At 37.4% G+C, this 20,688-nt stretch overlaps 1 protein-coding gene across 2 annotated transcripts in view; it reads right to left on the bottom strand.

Moving 5' to 3' along the window:
- The window catches only part of PPP1R1A (protein phosphatase 1 regulatory inhibitor subunit 1A), a 283,151-nt gene that overhangs the window by 109,493 nt on the left and 152,970 nt on the right, over nt 1-20,688 (bottom strand). For both annotated transcript variants that reach the window (XM_053708264.1, XM_053708265.1), the window contains exon 3: nt 11,343-11,380. In XM_053708264.1, the coding sequence (XP_053564239.1) occupies nt 11,343-11,380 (38 nt within the window). The remainder of the gene's footprint in view (nt 1-11,342; nt 11,381-20,688) is intronic.

Here is a 20,688-nt window from a genome sequence, read left to right as displayed (position 1 = left end):
GATCTTTTGACAGTGCCTTGCCACCCATATACTCCAAGGTTAGGCACACTGCAGAAACCAGCTGTAGACTCACGGAATAGATAAAATCCAACTTTATTAGAATGCACAAGGTTGTGCATTCTAATAAAGTTGGATTTTATCTATTCCGTGAGTCTACAGCTGGTTTCTGAAGTGCGCCTAACCTTGGAGTATATGTTTATCAATTTGGATTCGTTAGCGGACTTGTCCTGGGCAGCATAGCAAGACAGCTGATTACACTTTACGTTCACCCACTTTCCATTGGGCCGTGGCGGAGGACCGGGATCTCCACCCCCTCAAGCCTCACGGCGTCAGTGCACAGTGCGCTCCCAAACACAGACACCCAGTTGTCTCCTTGCCACCCATAGTTGATTGTTTGCTTCAGTTGCACTACCAGGGACTGAGATGCTCCAGGAAAGTTATTTTCATGCTGAGCTAATCAATATGCCCACAGTTGATCACAGTTGAAGGTCAAATGGCTTTCAAATGGCTTTGTGTGTGCCGTTGAGAAGGTGATCAGCTACACCTGATTGAGTTTCAAAGTAATTTTAGGAGGGTGTGATCCTTTTTGCAACTCAGTGATTTTGTTTTTGAATTGTCTTTATTTCTTCCTGACATGTTGGTGTTATATCTTTCACTTGGATGTTATACGTTGCACTGCGTAATTACAACTGGATAAACAAAAACTGTGTCTGTCTTTATTTCAGGCTGCCAAGCAACAAAATGTGATTATTTTTAAGGAGTGATTCTTTTCAATACCCACTGTATATGACACACATGAACGCCCTATAGTGGTGAAAAACTGTCAAAATGCATTCAGATTAGAGGCGGCCATCAAAGGCTAAGGAATTAGTATTCTTAGTTGAAAACTAAACCTAGGTAGGCTCATATACTAAGTGAACAAAGCAAAATTGGTGATAAAAGTAAATTGGAAATTTGTTTAAAATTACATGTCCTATTTGAATCATGAAAGTTTATTTTGGACTTGACTGTCTCTTTCAAATATATAATTTTTCCTTTTTTTTTTGCAACTCTATCACAAATATATTTATTTCTGTTATCTGGACAATATAGTTTTCTCTTCGTACAGGCGAACCTAGTCTGACATTTAATAAAACATATTTTATAGGTGTTCGTAAATTTAATATAAATTATCTTCAGTAAGAGATGCAACCAAGGTTTTTTTTTTTCATATGAAATGGAATTTTCATAAAAGTAATACAGACTGTTATGTTGAAATATCTTGTTATTTCATTGCAATATAAATATAGTTTAAGAAAATGCCTTAAGCTTTTATATAAAATGTTTAGTTATGTGTAATTAAACAACATTGTAATATGCATTCATTATTTATTTTGCTCCTTTTTCCTGTAATTAAACTCTGAAATTGGAGAATATTCTAAGTTTTAGAACTTGAATTGCTGACGTCTCAAGGCTAACTGTCCCTAATTAGTTTTAACTGATAACTGTTGCAAAACATTGCACTTTATCCTAACAATTTGACATTGGCTAGCCTTGTTGTCTGCACTCTGCAGACTAGAGGCTAGATTGGCTCCTTCATATATGGCAAATTGTGGGTAGATTAAGCCATTGAAAAACAATTGCAGTAAAAAAAAGGACATGAATTTATTTTTACATTTAGACATATGTTATTATATAGTAGCAACACAACAGAAATGTTTTGTAATTAAAATGTGATTGCTGCCCCTTTAAGTTTGCTTTTTCTTGATTCTCAGGATACAATTGAGGAAGGAACAAAACCAATAATAATGCAACTTGCTTAAAAGGATGTAAAGCCGCAATAAGAAAATGCTTGTATGCGTATAAAATGCCCTTATGTAAGCACTTTCTTTGTGTACTATTTCAGAACATAGGCTGATGTGCCAACCATTAGTGGCATATGTGTGTAGCTGCCAAATCACCTGCAGTGTTAAGTGTAGAATCAGCAATGCATCGCTGCTCTAGAGCTGATTTTAACTATGTGTTTTGCTTTTTTGCGGGGTAAAATACATAGTTATAGGCAAGTCTCAACGCAAAAAGAAAATACTGTAACATATCACAGCATTTTCTTATTCATAAAATACTGGTTACTTTTATTCATCTTGTCACTCAGTTCTGCTCTTATAGGGCAGCTGTGCTGTTTATAAAAAGATTATTACAAAATGGCCCATACCAAGAGGCGGCGTCTATGGATCAGTATAAAGTATCCAGTTTGCACTTCCTACAGATCTGCATGTATTAGCTATAGAATAAGAGTTACCAGCCGCACACTTAGTTATGAAGAAAATGACTATTTGCAGCTTGTGTTTAATACTTAGGGGTAGATTTATTAACTGTCGGGCTGACGTGATTATTTCTGATGAAATGTTTGTGCAATGAGGCCCCCTGCACATTCGCGGCCGCTAGCAGGGGGTGTCAATCATCCTGATCATATCCGATCAAGATGATTGCTGTCCGCCACCTCAAAGCTTAATAAATATACCCCTCTCTCTGTGTGATTTCTCATATTATTTTATAGGGCAATACAGTTAAAATTAACTTTCAGCGTTTAGGTAGAGCAGGGAGTTTTATTTAACTTCACAATCTGCTTCTGTTATCAATTTTGCTTTATTTTCTTGGTATCTTTTGGCTTTTGTTGAAGAGTAAACCTAGGTAGGTTCAGAAGAGCTAAAAAACTTCTGTGTCGTTAGCAGTCTATGGACTGCAGCACTGTTTGCTACAATTTTAGTAGCTATGTGATACCTTGTTGCAAACACTGCTGCCATAGAGTGCTAAATATACAAGCAGGCTCCTGAACTCTTATAAACCTACTTAGGTTTGCTCTACAACAAAGGATATCAAGAGAGTAAAGTACTGAATTGTTTGATTTATTTATTTATTTATTTATTTATTTATTTATATGAGACTAGCCAGATTCCTTAAAACCATACTTGATTTATATGGGTAGCAAAAACAAGAATGACAAATATGTAAATAGTAGACATGTGCAATTTGTCTCGTACCAATTTCGTTTTTTTTTCTCTAAACAGCCATCCCCCCACATCGCCAACACTAAATAAACCTATTAACCTCTAAACCGCCATCCCCCACATCACCAACACTAAATAAACCTATTAACCTCTAAACCGCCATTCCCCCACATCACCAACACTAAATAAAGCTATTAACCTCTAAACCACCATCAACCCATATCGCCAACACTAAATAAACCTATTAACCTCTAAACCGCCATCCCCCCACATGGCCAACACTAAATAAACCTATTAACCTCTAAACCGCCATTCCCCCACATCACCAACACTAAATAAACCTATTAACCTCTAAACCGCCATCCCCCCACATCACCAACACTAAATAAACTTATTAACCTCTAAACCACCATCCCCCACATCACCAACACTAAATAAACTTATTAACCTCAAAACCACCATCCCCCCACATAGCAAGCACTAAATAAACTTATTAACCTCTAAAATAAACCGCCATCCCTCCACATTGCTAACACTAAATAAATGTATTAACCTCTATGTCACCATCCCCCCCACATCGAAACTACCTAAATTAAACTATTAACACCCTCTAACAATAACATAATTAAAATACACCTAAAATAAAATAAATACAAACTTACTGGTGAAACAAAAATAAAACCTAAGCTTAAACTAAAAAAAAACAACTAACATGACTTGTTTTAAAAAAAAACAAAAAAAAAACCTAACATAAAAAAACAAAAAACAAAACTACAATTACAATAAATAATAAACACTAAAATTTAAAAAAAAAAAAAAAACCTAGCTTTATTTAGTGTTGGCGATGTTGGGGACAGAGGTTTAGAGGTTAATATGTTTATTTAGTGTCGGCAATGTGGGGGACGTCGGTTTAGAGCTTATTAGGTTTATTTATTAGTTGCGATGCGGGCAGATGGAGATTTAGGGGTTAATATGTTTATTTCTTAGTTGCGATGCGGGCGGATGGTGGATTAGGGGTTAATAGTGTAGTTTATGGGTGTTAGTGTACTTTGTAACATGTAACCGATATTACTGCATTATCGGATGGAATTTCTGAGGATAATACTTTGAGATATTTAATTCATCTATATTACATATTACAAAGTACACTTACACCCATAAGCCATTTCGAATAACGAAATTGTAATTGTTATTTGCATATGTATATATACTGAGTCTGTTAAAGGGAGAGTCTACCCAAAACGTTTTATGTCTTAAATAGATAGATAATCTCTTCATTACCCATTCCCCAGTTTTTCATAACTAACACTGTTAAATGAATATAGTTTTACCTCTGTGATTATCTTGTATCTAAGTCACTGCAGGCTTCTTCCTTATCTCAGTGCAATTCACAAATGTGCATTTTATCCAATTAGTGCTGCTTCATAAATAAATCCATGGGATTGAGCTAGCACTGCTTGTCTGTAAAAAGCTGATAAAATGAGATTAAAGGTGACCTGCAGAAACTTGGAAACAGTACAAAACTTAGAGGTTTAAAGATTATGAAGTAAATTAATTAGCAATGATGGTTGTGCAAAGCTGGAGAATGAGAAATAAAGGTGTTATCTATCTTTTTAAACAATTAAAAAATCAAGTAGACTGTCCCTTTAATGTTTGTTTCTAACGCACACTAGCATTGTCGTTATTGTCACTATCAGTACAGACATCTTCATAACTGGGCTTTCAAACGGGTTCATGAATGTGTGACCCTGAGTTCATAAGAAACCTATTACAATCTGAATTTATCCTAATCACCGCTAAACAATCTGATGCCATTTGTATATAGGCATGTTTGTTCAATTTACTAAATTAACACTGTGGATCCCATGTAATAATGGTCGAGCGGACAAGCTTCTAAGCTTGCCTTCGCTACATACAGGCAGTGGACGAACACCCGGGATAATGCTTGCTGATTGATGGCTACACCACCAATCAGAAAGTGGTACCTATGTGCTGAACCAAAATGGGCCGGCTCCTTATCTTTCATTCCTGCTTTTCAAATAAAGATACCAAAAGAAGAAAATTTGATAATAGGAGTAAATTAGAAAGTTGCTTAAAATTGCATGCTACATCTAAATCATGAAAGAAAAAAATTTGGGTTCAGTATCCCTTTAAGTTAAGAAGATAATAAAAAATAAAAACTCCTATAGGAAGTCCCATTATCTGAATTCTAGCAGGTCACGTACTTAGGGCCAGATTACAAGTGGAGCGTTTTTTTAAAATATTCGCTCGTGTAACATATTCCCCTATAGAAGTCAATGGAGCAAAAAAAGTGGAAAAAACATAAGTCCCTATTAACGAGCAAAACCGATTGCATGTTCTCAAGTGCGCTAACCTGACATGAAACTATATACAATAAATACATAATAAACAAATATCTGATGGTATTTTGGTACAATATACAGTTTATCTATGCCTATATACAGAATTATATATATACACAACGAGGCCCACAGAAGGCCGAAACGATCATCTGGGGTTGTTGCTTCCCTTGTTCAGAGAAGAATTGCCTGGTATTTCGGCGCTGGACTGTCATTGGGCAGGGTCAGACTGATATGCTACAGGATATGTTTTCTCTGTGGAAAGGCATAGTGTGCTAAAAACGCGCACCCCGAGTTGCAATTGAAATGAACAGGCATGGAAGTTATTCTAGCTTTTGTTCTATCTCAGGAGTCCTGTTCTCTCTTTTCTGATAGATAGAGATATATAGATATATAGATATATATCTGTTTAGAAATACTTAGAATATATTCAGCTATGTGCAGAACAATAGAATGTGAAATATTTACAATAACTACATAGTTAAAACCATTATTAAATATGAATATTGCATAAATAAGTTTTTTTTATGTTTTCATCTACTGCAAAGCACACACACATATATATAACTAATATATATATATATATATATATATATATATACACACATACATATGTATTTATATGTCTGTAAATGCATATATAAATACATACATACTCATCTTTAGACGTCTGTCTGTCTATGTTAAAGCCCTTTGCCTGCCTTTTCTATTTCTAACACCTAAGACCTCATGGGCAAGATTACACATGCGGCGTTGCCCGCAAAAGCCGGCAACGCCGGTTTTTACGTGGTTTTGGTATTGCATATACGGCACGGCATATAAATGCAGTGTATATATATTTTACCCATCGTCCACAATTTTTACTCCCATAAGCTAACATAGAACCGCGTCGCAAATTGGTATCACTTATTCAGCGCAAGGACTTACGCAGCGAAAATGGAGAAATTTTACCCAGTTTTCACCTCGCCACACATAGGCAGGCGCAGCAAGACTTGCACTGAATATGTGAGCACCGTAACCCCCTGAAAATAGTAACTAACACCTAACACATGGGCAATTTCTATCAACCTGTCAACCGTCATCCCCCACCGCAATAACTAATAAACTATATTAACCCCTAATCTGCCATCCCCCACATTGCAAAACATCTAATTAACCTATTAACCCCTAAACCGTCTTCACTACACAACGCAATATACATTTATAAACTATTAACCCCTAATCCACCATTCACCCATATCCCACACAACGCAATAATCCTAATAAAACTATTAACCCCTAAACTGCCAAACCCACACAACGCAAACAACTAATTAAATTGCTAAGCCCCCAAACCTAACACCCCCTAACCTAACACCCCCTAACTTAACCACAGTTACCTAAATTAAAAAATACTAAGTTACAAACAATTAAAATAAAAAAGCTAACATTACTTAAAAATAAAAAAATAATACACCTGATTTGAACAGCCAATAGGATTTCAGTAGCTCTCATCTTATTGGCTGATTTGAATTTGACTCAAATCAGCCAATAGGAATTCAAGGTACCCCATATTTAAACGCATACCTTGAATTCAATCCTCAGTGTGCGACGGTGATCGTATGAAGAGAATCTCCACGCTCAATGGCTCTGCGGTAGCCGGTCTTCAGTTCCGCGGTCACCGGTCTTCAGTTCCTCCCTCTGCTCTGTGCCACCTTGTTCCTGGAGGAAGATAGAAGATCTCGCCACTTGGAAGAAGACTTCACCGCCAGCCTTCAGGAACCGTGAGTACCTCTCTGGGGATTAGATTTAGGCTTATTTTTTTTTAATGGGCCTTTGAAAAAGAGGTGAATGCCCTTTTAAGGGCAATGCCTATACAAATGCTTCTTTAGGGTTTTTATTTTGGGGGTTGGTGGGTGGGGGGTTTTACTGTTATTGGGGGACTTAGTATTTTTTGAGTTAAAAGAGCTGTTTAACTTAGGGCAATGCCCTACAAAATGCCATTTAAAGGGCTATTGGTAGTTTAGCATTAGACTAGGGGGTGTTTTTATTTTGGGGAGGCTTTTTATTTTCATAGGGATTAGGTTTTTTTTATATTTTTGATAATTTGGTTTATTATTTTATGTAATGTTAGAATTTTTTATTTTTTTGTAATCTTAGATTAATTTAATTTTAGATTTTATTTGAAAGTAATGTTAGCTTTTTTATTTTAATTGTTTGTAACTTAGTATTTTTTAATTTAGGTAATTGGGGTTAAATTAGGGGGTGTTAGGTTAGGGGGCTTAGTAATTTAATTAGTTATTAGCGTTGTGTTGGTGTGGCGTTTTAGGGGTTAATAATTTTATTACGATTATTGCGTTGTGTGGGTTTGAAGGATTAGGGGTTAATAGATTTATAAGGTTTGTTGCGATGTGGGTTAATGGCGGATTAGGGGTTAATAGTTTTAATAGGTACTTTGCGATGTGGGTTAATGGCGAATTGGGGGGTTAATAAATTTATTAGGTAGTTTGCGATGTTGGGGTTGGTAGATTTAGGGGTTAATACTTTTTCTAGGTAGATTGCGATGTGGGTGAATGGCGGATTAGGGGTTAATAATTTAATTAGGCATATTGCATTGTGGGGGGTTGTCGGATTAGGGGTTAATACATTTATTAATAGTTGCGATGTGGGGGGATTGCGGATATAGGGGTTTTTACGTGCCGGGTTTATTTTTGGGAGGCGAGTTAGACTTTTACGGGAAATTTTATATATTTTTTATTTTCTTATGCGCTGGTAGTTTCTAAAGTGCCGTAAGTCACTGGCGACTCCACAAATTTGTATTTACGCACATTTCTGGACATCGCTAGTTTATCCGACTTAAGGCACTTTATGAACTGCCGGCACCGTATATTTGATACCTCAATGTGCGAGGTGAAATTATGGGCGGCGCGGGTTTCAGCAGTTACGCTGAAGCCTGCGCCGTATATGTAATCTCGCACCATATCTTTGAACAGATAACTTTTTTGTGCAATATTTTTTTAAATATTCTTATTAGATGATGTTACTATGAGTGAAATTGTACTTTGTAATGTATTTTTATGTGTTTTGTGACACTGTTTTGTTTCGCGAAAGAGTTAATCAGTGCTCTGAGGTCGAGCTATCTCGATGCGCGTTAACTTCAATTGCACTCAAGCGATCACGTTTACTCTCAACTTGTAATATGAGCGAAAAAATTGATGCACACAAACAACCTCAATACAACCCTTATCGCTTGTGCATAACTGTTAGTGCTCTACTCGTAATCTGACCCATAGTGTTTATATTCCCAAAGGGGCCTGTTGTCCTGCTCCCCCAGTCATCCATCCACATTTTTTTTTAAAGACTTTATAAATGGTCTGTACAACAGGAACAAACACAGGCTACCTTACTCTAAATACGGAGGAAGGGAAAACTTTTGGGAACTTCCTACTCAAAGGAGCATGTGGTATGTCCCAACACAAGTAGCGCCACACTTTAAGAGTGTGAGAGACAGACAGACACAGACATATATAATAGAGTAGAGTATGCTAATACATCACTTTTTATACTCTTTTGTGGTATAATGAGTTAATTTGCTTTTATTTTCTATTCATTAACAATTGTTCACAGCTACAGAATTTAGTTTCAGATTAAATTTTCTTTTTGGATATTTGAGGAAATTAGTTTTCATAAATATTTGTGGCCTGCAATATTCGGTTTTCATTTAGTTTAAAACAAAACGACAATTGAATTTTCGTTAAACAGTTACATTAGTTTTCGTTAAACGAATGTAAATGTTTCGAAGCTACAGGTGAAAAGTTCACTTGTAGCTACAAATGCTTATCTTAACATGCTCTGGAGAGCGAGAAAACCCAATCCTCTTCTTGCCAGTCTCGGTCGCGTTAACACCGGGCTTAAAGGGACAGTCTACACCAGAATTTTAGTTAAAAAAAAAAAAAAGATAATCCCTTTATTACCCATTCCCCAGTTTTGCATAACCAACACGGTTATATTAATACACTTTTTACCTCTGTGATTACCTTGTATCTAAGCCTCTTCTGATAGCCTCCTGATCACATGACTTTTCATTTTTTATCTACTGACTTGCATTTTAGTCCAGCCACAACCCATGGGCATGAGCACACGGTTATCTATATGGCTCACATGAACTAGCTGTCCCCTGTTGTGAAAAGCAAATAAAAAAAGCATGTGATAAGAGGTTGTCTTTAGTGGCTTAGAAAAGGGCAGACATTTAGAGGTTTAAATGTTATAAAGTATATTAATATAACAATGTTGGTTGTGCAAAGCTGGGGAATGGGTAGTAAAGGTATTATCTATCTTTTTAAACAATAACAATTTTGGTGTAGACTGTCCCTTAAACACTCTCGGTTCCCAGGACCTTCACTAACTTTAGTGCAGGTCCTGGGAGCCGAGCACGCTAAGCCTAATTGCTCTGGCAAAAAAAGGATCAAGTTAGCGCACTCTCCAGCACGTTAAGTATTTAACCCTAAAAATATAATAAAGGAAACACTGATCTTTCAATTAAGACAATAAAATAAGTAGAAATAATAAATATTTGTTTTAAAAAAAAAAAAAGAGGTTTAGGCAAATGCCACCGGCACCACCCTAATCCAAAATTCTTTTAATCCTTATGTTTTACTTGAAACATATATACATTCATAGACACAAGCACATATGTAGGTATAGATATTATTAGGTCTATTCACCTTTACATGAATATGTATTTGTAATTATACAATGATGAAAAAGGTACAACATATATATTTACATACATGAAAAATGTGTGCTAACATCTAAAAGATAAATATACTAATGAACTAAAAGTGTGATTCTTTAACCCTTCAAACAGTATTACTTATGATAGCCCTATTAAATGCGTTATTGACAAATCACAAGTTACATTTATTTAGATAACCTACATTTTCACTGCCAGAAAGTCGCATGCCTATCATATTTTTTTTTAATCTGCCATGCAATCAGACACTTTCACTCCACAGGGTAAAACGTTTAGATCACTGGTTTTAAAACCTGTCCTAAGGCATCCCTAACAGGCCAGATTTTGAGGATATCTGAAATGGAGCACAGATGAAATAATCAGCTGATTAGTAAACATGGCTTTTTAACCTGCTCTCATCCAAGATAAACCTTAAAATATGGCCTGTTGGGGAGGTCTGAGGACAGGTTTAAAAACCAGTGGTCTAGATTCACCAAAACTTGTGAGTTTTCCTAAGTATGGTGGTCAATCATAATTCTTTAGATACAATTATCAAAAGATGTATCTACAAAAAAAACTACCCCTATAGATTGTAATTGTGAATGTTACAGAAAAAAATAATTTGATTAACTTTTCTAACGAATTGTGATGGACTCTGATGTGTTCCAGGCAATTTCTGTATTCGCTAATAGGCATTTTGCACTATTGGCAAAGGCCTTTACGATTTATCCACATTTATTGAAGGAATGTGCTGCTAAGTTCTCTAATCTTGTGGTAAAATTAAAGACATCTATAAGCTACCTTTTAGGGATAAGACTGCGTTCTGCACCTCATTTCACATCTAATGAAGAACAAACATTGTCACACTTGAAAAGTTTATTCCAATCATTTTTAAAGCATGTTAGGTTAAAAAATACCTAGGGTCGAGCACATCAAGCTTGCTTCACATAAAATTGCTCTTTAACAATATTGTTTTGTTTTCCAGCTTATAATTTATTGGACCAGACATAGTGAATCTAGGCTAAAAAACTAACTTTTTTTCTGATTAGATGGAAACTTCACAAATATGTTTTGATATTAATGCATTATGGCAGAGCATATATAAGCTGTAGAATAAATAACTGGTTTAAGTTTATTCATACACCAAATAATACATGGGACAAATGCCTGTTAATGCCTTTGACATGCACTAATATTCAGCCCCTTTTATTAAACCATGCCTTGATTTAACTAACGTTATGTGTTATTTAAGGAGATGGTAGGTTTTACATGCATGATGCTTACCTTCTGTAAATGGTTTGGGATCCGTTCCTCATCTATCTCTGATGATGAAATGAATAAAGAAGGAATTAACAAAGAAACATGTTCCCATATAAGGAAAAAAAAGTTACTATGTATACAAATGAAGCAATGTTAATCTTTATTTTCAATAAATGTACAATCGCAAATCCCAAAGATTAAACAGTGCATACTATCCAATTATATGCAGTGGGTTTAACAATGGAAAGCTATTTATTGCATTTCAAGTTATTATGCTTATGTTGTGATAAGCGGTTCCTCAAGCCTGTTATTACAATATGCTTTATTGTATTGCCGAAATGTATTTTAGATACCTTAGATTTTCCTTTGATTTTTTCCCCTTAAAAATAACAAAGTGCCACTTAATCATGTTTCATTTAATAAATGTGTTTAGCAGTTTAAGACATATAGGTATAATCTGAAACCATATAGTATGTGAGCTTTTCATATTGAGTATATGATTGGTTCCAAATGACACTGTAAATGTAGTGATTTACTTATAATTTATTTCAGTATCATTCACTATGGGAAGAGTAGTTAATAGCCCTATAACAATTACTGTTCTTTAGGAAATCAAATTGAAAAAAAAAATATATATATACACAGTTTAACCACTACCTATGATGTAAAACAAACATTCCAGTATTACTAGACCATTTGTTGTGAGTTTCAGCTAAAGGATATCAGGCAACAATTAGACTAATCCTTTCATTAGAAAAGTCTCCTTGCACTGAATAGAAATCTCCATCTGTATCAAAAGGAATGCAACGGATACAGGCGTACCTTGTTTCATTGCGCTTCTCTTTATTGCATTTAGCAGATATTGCTCTTTTTTACAAACTGAAGGTTTTGGCAAGCCGTTTTCCAACCTAAACACACACCTAAATATACACACTACCAGGAACAAGATTATGACTCACTGAAAGCTCAGATGAGAGTTAGCATTTTTGAGCAATAAAGTATTTTTAATTAAGGTGTGTACATTGTTTTTTTAGACTTAAAGGGACAGTCTACACCAGAATTTTTATTGTTTTAAAAGATAGATACTCCCTTTATTACCCATTTCCCAGTTTTGCATAACTAACAAATTTATAATAATATACTTTTAACCTCTGTGATTATCTTGTATCTAAGCCTCTGCAAACTGCCCCTTTTTTCAGTTCTTTTGACAGACTTGCAGTCTAGCCAATCAGTGCCTGTTCCCAGATAACTTCTCGTGCACGAGCACAGTGTTATCTATATGAAATACGTGAACTAACACCCTCTAGTGGTGAAAAACTGTTAAAATGCAATCTGAAAGAGGTGGGCTTCAAGGTTTAAGAAATTAGCATATGAACCTCCTAGGTTAAGCTTTCAATTAAGAATACCAAGAGAACAAAGCAAAATTGGTGATAAAAGTAAATTGGAAAATTGTTTAAAATTACATGCTCTATCTGAATCATGAAAGTTTATTTTGGCCTAGACTGTCCCTTTAATGCTGCTATTAAACACTTAGAACCAGATTATGGGGCCAATTTAATATTGTAGTAGTGGTGGATCATGTCCGCCGCACATCGATACATGCTGACAGCATGCACTGTCATCATTTATCATTGCACAAACATTTCTCATGCAAAGCTTGTGCAATACCAGCCCTTGCACATTCACGGCCAATCGGCCGCTAGCAGGGGGGGTGTCAATCAACCCGTTCGTATCTGACCGAGCTGATTGCTGTCCGCCGCCTCAGAGGTGGCGAAAGAGTTAAGGAGCAGCTGCTTCTTAACTTCTGCTTCAGGCGGACCTGAAGCGAAGTGGGATGGAAGCTGCATCATAAATCGACCCCTATGAGTGGGCCACAAACATTTTAAGCCCTAACAAATGCTTTGTGCATTTTCTATTTTAAAAATTAAAGATGCTACATTTTTTTAATTAAGGCATCATACAGTTTATTTTGGGGGCAATTGGGGAACATTTTTAAAAACATAATTTATGCTTACCTGATAAATTTATTTCTCTTGTAGTGTATCCAGTCCACGGATCATCCATTACTTATGGAATATATTCTCCTTCCCAACAGGAAGCTGCAAGAGTCCACCCACAGCAAAGCTGCTATATAGCTCCTCCCCTAACTGCCATATTCAGTCATTCGACCGAAAACATGCAGAGAAAGGAAAAACCATAGGGTGCAGTGGTGACTGTAGTTCAAATGAAAAAATTACCTGCCTTAAAGTGACAGGGCGGGCCGTGGACTGGATACACTACAAGAGAAATAAATGTATCAGGTAAGCATAAATTATGTTTTCTCTTGTTAAGTGTATCCAGTCCACGGATCATCCATTACTTATGGAATACCAATACCAAAGCTAAAGTACACGGATGATGGGAGGGACAAGGCAGGTACTTAAACGGAAGTTACCACTGCCTGTAAAAAACCCTTTCTCCCAAAAATAGCCTCCGAAGAAGCAAGGTATCAAATTTGTTAAATTTGAAAAGTATGAAGCGCAGACCAAGACTCCGTCTTGTAAATCTGTTCAACAGAAGCCACATTTAAAAAAGGCCCAAGTGAAAACCACAGCTCTAGTAGAATGAGCTGTAATCCCTTCAGGAGGCTGCTGTCCAGCAGTCTCATAAGCTAAATGAATTATGCTTTTTAACCAAAAAGACAGAGAGGCTGCTGAAGTCTTTTGACCTCTCCTCTGTCCAGAATAGACAACAAACAAGGTGAACGTTTGATGAAAACTGTAGTAGCTTGTAAGTAAAACTTTAAAGCACAAACCACGTCCAATATTGCGTAATAGACGTTCCTTCTTTGAGGAAGGATTAGGATACAAGCATGGAACAACTATCTCTTGAGTGATGTACTTGTTAGATACCACCTTAGGAAAAAACCCAGGTTGGTACGCAGGACTACCTTATCCGTACGAAGGACCAGATAAGGAGAATCACATTGTAACACAGATAACTTGGAGACTCTACGAGTCGAGGAATTAGCTACCCAAAAGGAACTTTCCAAGATAAAGATTGATATCTATGGAACAAAAAAGGTTCAAACGGAACTTCTTGAAGAACCTTAAGAATCAGGTTTAAGCTCCATGGCGGAGCAACAGTTTTAAACACAGGCTTGGATCTAACCAAAGCCTGACCAAATGCCTGAACGTCTAGAATACCTGCCAGACGCTTGTGCAAAAAAATAGACAGAGTAAAAATCTGTCCCCTTTTAAGGAATTAGCTGACAACCCTTTTCTCAAAAACATCTTGGAGAAAAGATAATATCCTGGGAATCCAGACTTTACTCCATGAGTAACCCTTGGATTCATAACAATCAGATATTTACACCATATCTATGTTCAATTTTCCTAGAGACAGGCTTTCATGTCTGTATTAAGGTATCAATGACTGACTCGGAGAAGCCATGCTTTGATAACATCAAGCGTTCAGTCTCCAGGCAGTCCATCTCAGATTGATTCTATTTAGATGGTTGAAAGGACCCTGAGGTAGAGGGACCTGTCTCAGAAGCAGAGACCGTGATGGAAAGGATGACATGTCCACCAGATCTGCATACCAGGTCCTGCGTGGCTACGCAGGCGCTGTCAAAAACACCAAAGCCCTCTCCTGCTTGGTCTTGACCTCCGGAGGAAATCCCACTCCCCCGGAAGAAAAGTCTGACGACTTAGAAAATCCACCTCCCAGTTCTCAACACCTGGGATATGGATAGCTGATAGACAAGAGTGAGTCTCTGTCCAGTGAATTATTGTAAGACTTCTAACATCGCTAGGGAACTTCTGTTCCCCCTTGATGGCTGATGTAAGCCACAGTCGTGTATATTGTCCGACTGAGTATGATGTACCTCAGAGTTGCTAACTGAGGCCAAGTCTGAAGAGCATGGAATATCACTCCCAGTTCCAGAATATTTATTAGAAGGAGGGTCTCCTCCTAAGTCCACTATCCCTGAGCCTTCAGGGAGTTCCAGACTGCATCCCAACCTAAAAGGCTGGCATCTATTGTAACAATTGTCCCATCTGACCTGCGGAAGGTCATACCCTTGGACAGATGGACCCGACATAGTCACCAGAGAAGAGAATCTCTGGTCTCTTGGTCCAGGTTTAACAGGGGGACAAATCTGTGTAATCCCCGTTCCTCTGACTGAGCATGCATAGTTGCAGCGGTCTGAAATGTAGACGTGCAAACGGTACTATGTCCCTTGCCGCTACCATTAAGCCGATTTCATTCATGTACTGAGCCACCGAAGGGCGCGGATGGGATGAAAAAACACGGCAGAAATTTAGAAACTTTGACAACCTGGACTCCGTCAGGTAAATTTTCATTTCTACAGAATCTATCAGAGTCCCTAGGAGGGAAACCCTTGAGATTGGGGATAGAGAACTCTTTCCTTGTTCACTTTCCACCCATGTGATCTCATAAATGCCAGTACTACGTCCGTATGAGACTGGGCAATTTGGATGTTTGACGCCTGTATCAGGATGTCGTCTAAATAAGGGGCCACTTCTATGCCCCGCGGTCTAAGGACCGCCAAAGCGACCCCAGAACCTCCATAAAGATTCTTGGGGCTGTAGATATCCCAAAGGAAAGAGCTACAAACTGGTAATGCCTGTCTAGAAAGGCAAACCTGAAAAACGATGGTGATCTTTATGCATCACAATGTGAGGATAAGCATCCTCCAAATCCATTGTAGTCCTCTATTGACTCTCCTGGATCATAGTTAAGATGGTACGAATAGTTTCCATCTTAAATGACGGAATTCTGAGGAATTTGTTTAAGATCTTTAGATCCAAAATAGGTCTGAAGGTTCCCTCTCCTTGGGAACCACAAACAGATTTGAGTAAAAACTCTGTCCCTGTTCCTCTCTTGGAACTGGATGGATCTCGTACACAATGTAAGAATGCCTCCTTCTTTATCTGGTTTGCAGATAATTGTGAAAGGCGAAATCTCCCCTTTTTTTGGGGGGGGAATCTTTGAAATCCAGAAGATATCTCTGGGATATAAATTCCAATGCCTAGGGATCCTGGGCATCTCTTGCCCACGCCTGGGCGAAGAATGAAAGTCTGCCCCCTATAGGATCCGTTACCGGATAGGGGTCCGTTCCTTCATGCTGCCTTAGAGGCAGCAGCAGGCTCCTTGGCCTGCTTATCTTTGTTCCAGGTCCGATTGTCTCCAGACCGCCTTGGACTGAGCAAAAATTCCCTCTTGTTTTGCCTTAGAGGAAGAGGATGCCACACCTGCCCTGAAGTTTTTAAAAGGCACGAAAATTAGACTTTTTTTTTGCCCTTGATTTGGACCTATCCTGAGGAAGGGCATGACCTTTTCCTCCAGTGATATAAGCAATAATCTCCTTCAAACCAGGCCCGAATAGGGTCTGCCCCTTGAAGGGAAGTTAAGTAGCTTATTTATTAAAGTCACTACAGCTGACCATGATATAAGCCATAGCGCTCTGCGCGCCAGTATAGTAAAAAACAGAATTCTTAGCCGTTAGTCTAGTCAAATGAACAAGGCATCAGAAAACAAAGGAATTGGCTAGCATAAGCTTGTCAAATATATTCATCCAATGGAGTCGCTTAACTGTAAAGCCTCATCAAGAGACTCAACTCAGAACGCCGCAGCAGCAGTGACAGAAGCAATGTATGCAAGGGGCTGCAGGATAAAACCCTGTTGAATAAACATTTTTTATCCATTGGATCTAAAAAGCACAACTGTCCTCGTCAGAGGTAGTGGTACGCTTAGCTAGAGTAGAAACTCTTCTCTCCACCTTAGGAACTGTCTGCCAGAAGTCCCGTGTGGTGGTAACTATTAGAAAACATTCTTCTAAAAAATAGGAGGGGAAGAGAACGGCACACCTGGTCTATCCCATTCCTTATTAAAAATAAAAAAAATTTAGTAAACCTCTTTAGGTATTGGAAAAACATCAGTACACACCGGCACTGCATATTATTTATCCAGTATACACAATTTCTCTGGCCCTGCGATTGTACACATTCATTCAGAGCAGCCAAAGCCTCCCTGAGCAACAAGTGGAGGTTCTCAAGCATAAATTTTAAATGTAGAAATATCAGAATCAGGTTAAATCATCTTCCCTGAGTCAAAAAAAAATCACCCACAGACTAAGCATATTGTGAGGTAGTATCATACATGGTTCTTAAAGCGTCTGTATGCTCTGTATCTACCCCCAGAGCTAACTGCTTTCCTTTAATTTCAGGTAGTCTGACTAATACTGCTGCCAGAATATTATTCACCACCTTTGCCATGTCTTGTAAAATAAACGCTATGGGCGCCCTTGATGTACTTGGCGCCATTTGAGCGTGAGTCCCTGAAGCGGGAGTCGAAGGGTCTGACACGTGGGGAGAGTTAGTCGGCATAACTTTCCCCTCGACAGAATCCCCTGGTAAAAGAAACGCTATGGGTGCCCTTGATGTACTTGGCGCCATTTGAGCGTGAGTCCCTAAAGCGGGAGTCAAAAGGTCTGACACGTGGGGAGAGTTAGTCGGCATAACTACCCCCACGACAGAATCCTCTGGTGATAATGTTTTTAAAGACAAAAAATTATCTTTATTGTTTAACATGAAATCAGTACATCTGGTACACATTCTAAGATGGGGTTCCACCATGGCTTTAAAACATAATGAACACAGAGCTTCCTCTATGTTAGACATGTTAGAACAGACTAATAATGAGACTAGTAAGCTTGGAAAACACTTTAAATCAAGTTAACAAGCAAATATATAAAACGTTACTGTGCCCTTAAGAGAAACAAATTTTGTCAAAATTTGAAAAACAGTGAAAAAAAGGCAGTAAAACAAACGAAATTTTTACAGTACATGTAATAAGGTAACAGAGCATTGCACCCACTTGCAAATGGATGATTAACCCCTTAATGCAAAAAACAGATAAAAAAAAAAAATGACATAGACGTTTTTAAAAACAGACACAACAAACTGCCACAGCCAACAGTGGGAAGCTTCAGTTAACTGTTTCTATGCAAAATTTAAGCCAGCCATGTGGAAAAAACTTAGGCCCCAATAAGTTTTATCACCAAACATATGTTAAAAAACGATTAAACATGCCAGCAAACGTTTTAAAACACATTTTTATAAGAGTATGTATCTCTATTAATAAGCCTGATACCAGTCGCTATCACTGCATTTAAGGCTTTACTTACATTACTTCGGTATCAGCAGTATTTTCTTAGTCAATTCCATTCCTAGAAAAATATTTTACTGCACATACCTTATCTGCAGGAAAACCTGCACGCCATTCCCCCTCTGAAGTACCTCACTCCTCAGAATGTGTGAGAACAGCAAATGGATCTTAGTTACGTCTGCTAAGATCATAGAAAAACGCAGGCAGATTCTTCTTCCAAATACTGCCTGAGATAAACAGCACACTCCGGTGCCATTTAAAAATAACAAACTTTTGATTGAAGAATAAACTAAGTAGAAAGCACCACAGACTCTCACGACCTCCTATCTATGTTGAGGCTTGCAAGAGAATGACTGAATATGGCAGTTAGGGGAGGAGCTATATAGCAGCTTTGCTGTGGGTGGACTCTTGCAGCTTCCTGTTGGGAAGGAGAATATATTCCATAAGTAATGGATGATCCGTGGACTGGATACACTTAACAAGAGAAATTAACAAGAGATCTGATCTCTGGTTAATTTTCAGAGCGCTAATTGCTACAGCAAGATCTTGGTAGCATTAACCATCCAATTGTAATGGCTGGTTATTAATTGTGCGCCCATAAACGTGCAAATTTACCGGCGCATCATAAATTAGCGCTCCACTTGTAATCTAGCCCTTAATTGAAAACAGCATTGTGTAAAAATAACTTTTATACGCACTGGGAAACAAAAATAATGAGTGTGACTCACTTTATTGCTATATTCGCTTTATTGCCATGGTCTGGAACCATAACGGCAATATCTTTGAGGTACGTCTGTATTATGAATGGCATCCTACACATTCATATGGCTTTTTCAATGAAAACACTAGAATCTGTACATGTTTATATTTCCCTCACATTTTGTCATGGAAGTAGTAGGTTGGTACGGAAACCATATGATACATTTGGTGTCTGCTGCATTGTCATGGAAACCCTTGGCAATTCAAAAGCGAATGACGGCTTCTGATCCTTAAAAATAGTGTACAGAGCAACAAAGAAAAACTCTTTATTATCCACCAAAAACTCTGCTAGCTGTGCAATAATACACACAGCAAAGTTTTTTTTAAATATGTTGCTGAAAATGAATTGTGTATACACACAGCTCATAACGTGCATTCACACGAGAAATGTATGCTTGTTTTTTTATACTGTATAAGACACAGCACCTTTAGACTAGTCCCTCTAGTATGCACAAATTTACATACTACTTCCAATAATTTATATTGCTTGACTGACTGTTCTTTTGCATGATTAATTGTCACATGTCCATATATTAGCACCTCACGTAATATGAGTATTTTTAACCTTTGATTGTATATGTAGACAATAGGCCATTAAAAAAAAAAGTATTTTATATATCCAGTTCAAAAGGTACAATGAGTAAAATATAATTTCATAAATGGAAAGTATTAATGCCTTGGAATGACATTTCAAAAAATTGGAAATTACTCTTAACCAGAAACATTTAAGCAATACAGTTGCTCAAACTGGCAGACCACAAATTTATTGTGTGTATCAAATGCATAAGTCTGGATCTAACATATGAGTGGGCTTAATTGTGTATTGTGTATTTATAAACCAGATATTCTCTCAACCTCCCATGTGTTTAAAAAAAAATATGTCAGGCGTTCTTTTTGTTCTGTTCATTTCTTATTGCTTATAGTACGCCAAGACACTAAGGTACATTCTGCAAACTAAAATCTTCCTTTTCTCTCTGGGTACTACAGCAACAAAGAAGACAATTGCACACAACACATGCTTTGTACTCAGATAGGTACAGTAGTTAAAGGTAGATTTATAAATAACAAACTGCATAAATAAAGATTGATTACTAAAAAAGAAAACAAAAAGATAATATAGCAGAACATCAGGCTGTTCTATGCAGATTTCTCCCTGTGGTTACACATATGCCCCCACTGTCCAGGTCAAGCAGTATAAGACATTATTTCCTCTCCCCTCTGGCTTTTATTGAAACAGCTTCAGTGAGCTTGTTCATTGAACAAGAGACTGCCTATTAAATCCCTGCACAGCTGCTTCAATTAACCCTGTTATTTGCTGGTTTTAAACATTTCTAGCTTATTGCTCTCTGAAAAAGAACAAGTACCTCTTCATTTGAAAGATTTCTTTGTATCATTTTTGCTCTTTGACATTGAAGTGCTGAAGGGTTGCATATGAAGAGCA

The sequence above is a fragment of the Bombina bombina genome, chromosome 3 (genome assembly GCF_027579735.1).
Source record: "Bombina bombina isolate aBomBom1 chromosome 3, aBomBom1.pri, whole genome shotgun sequence".
NCBI lineage: Eukaryota > Metazoa > Chordata > Amphibia > Anura > Bombinatoridae > Bombina > Bombina bombina.
The sequence above is the reverse complement of the archived record's forward strand: the minus strand, read 5'-3'. Positions and strand labels throughout refer to the sequence as shown.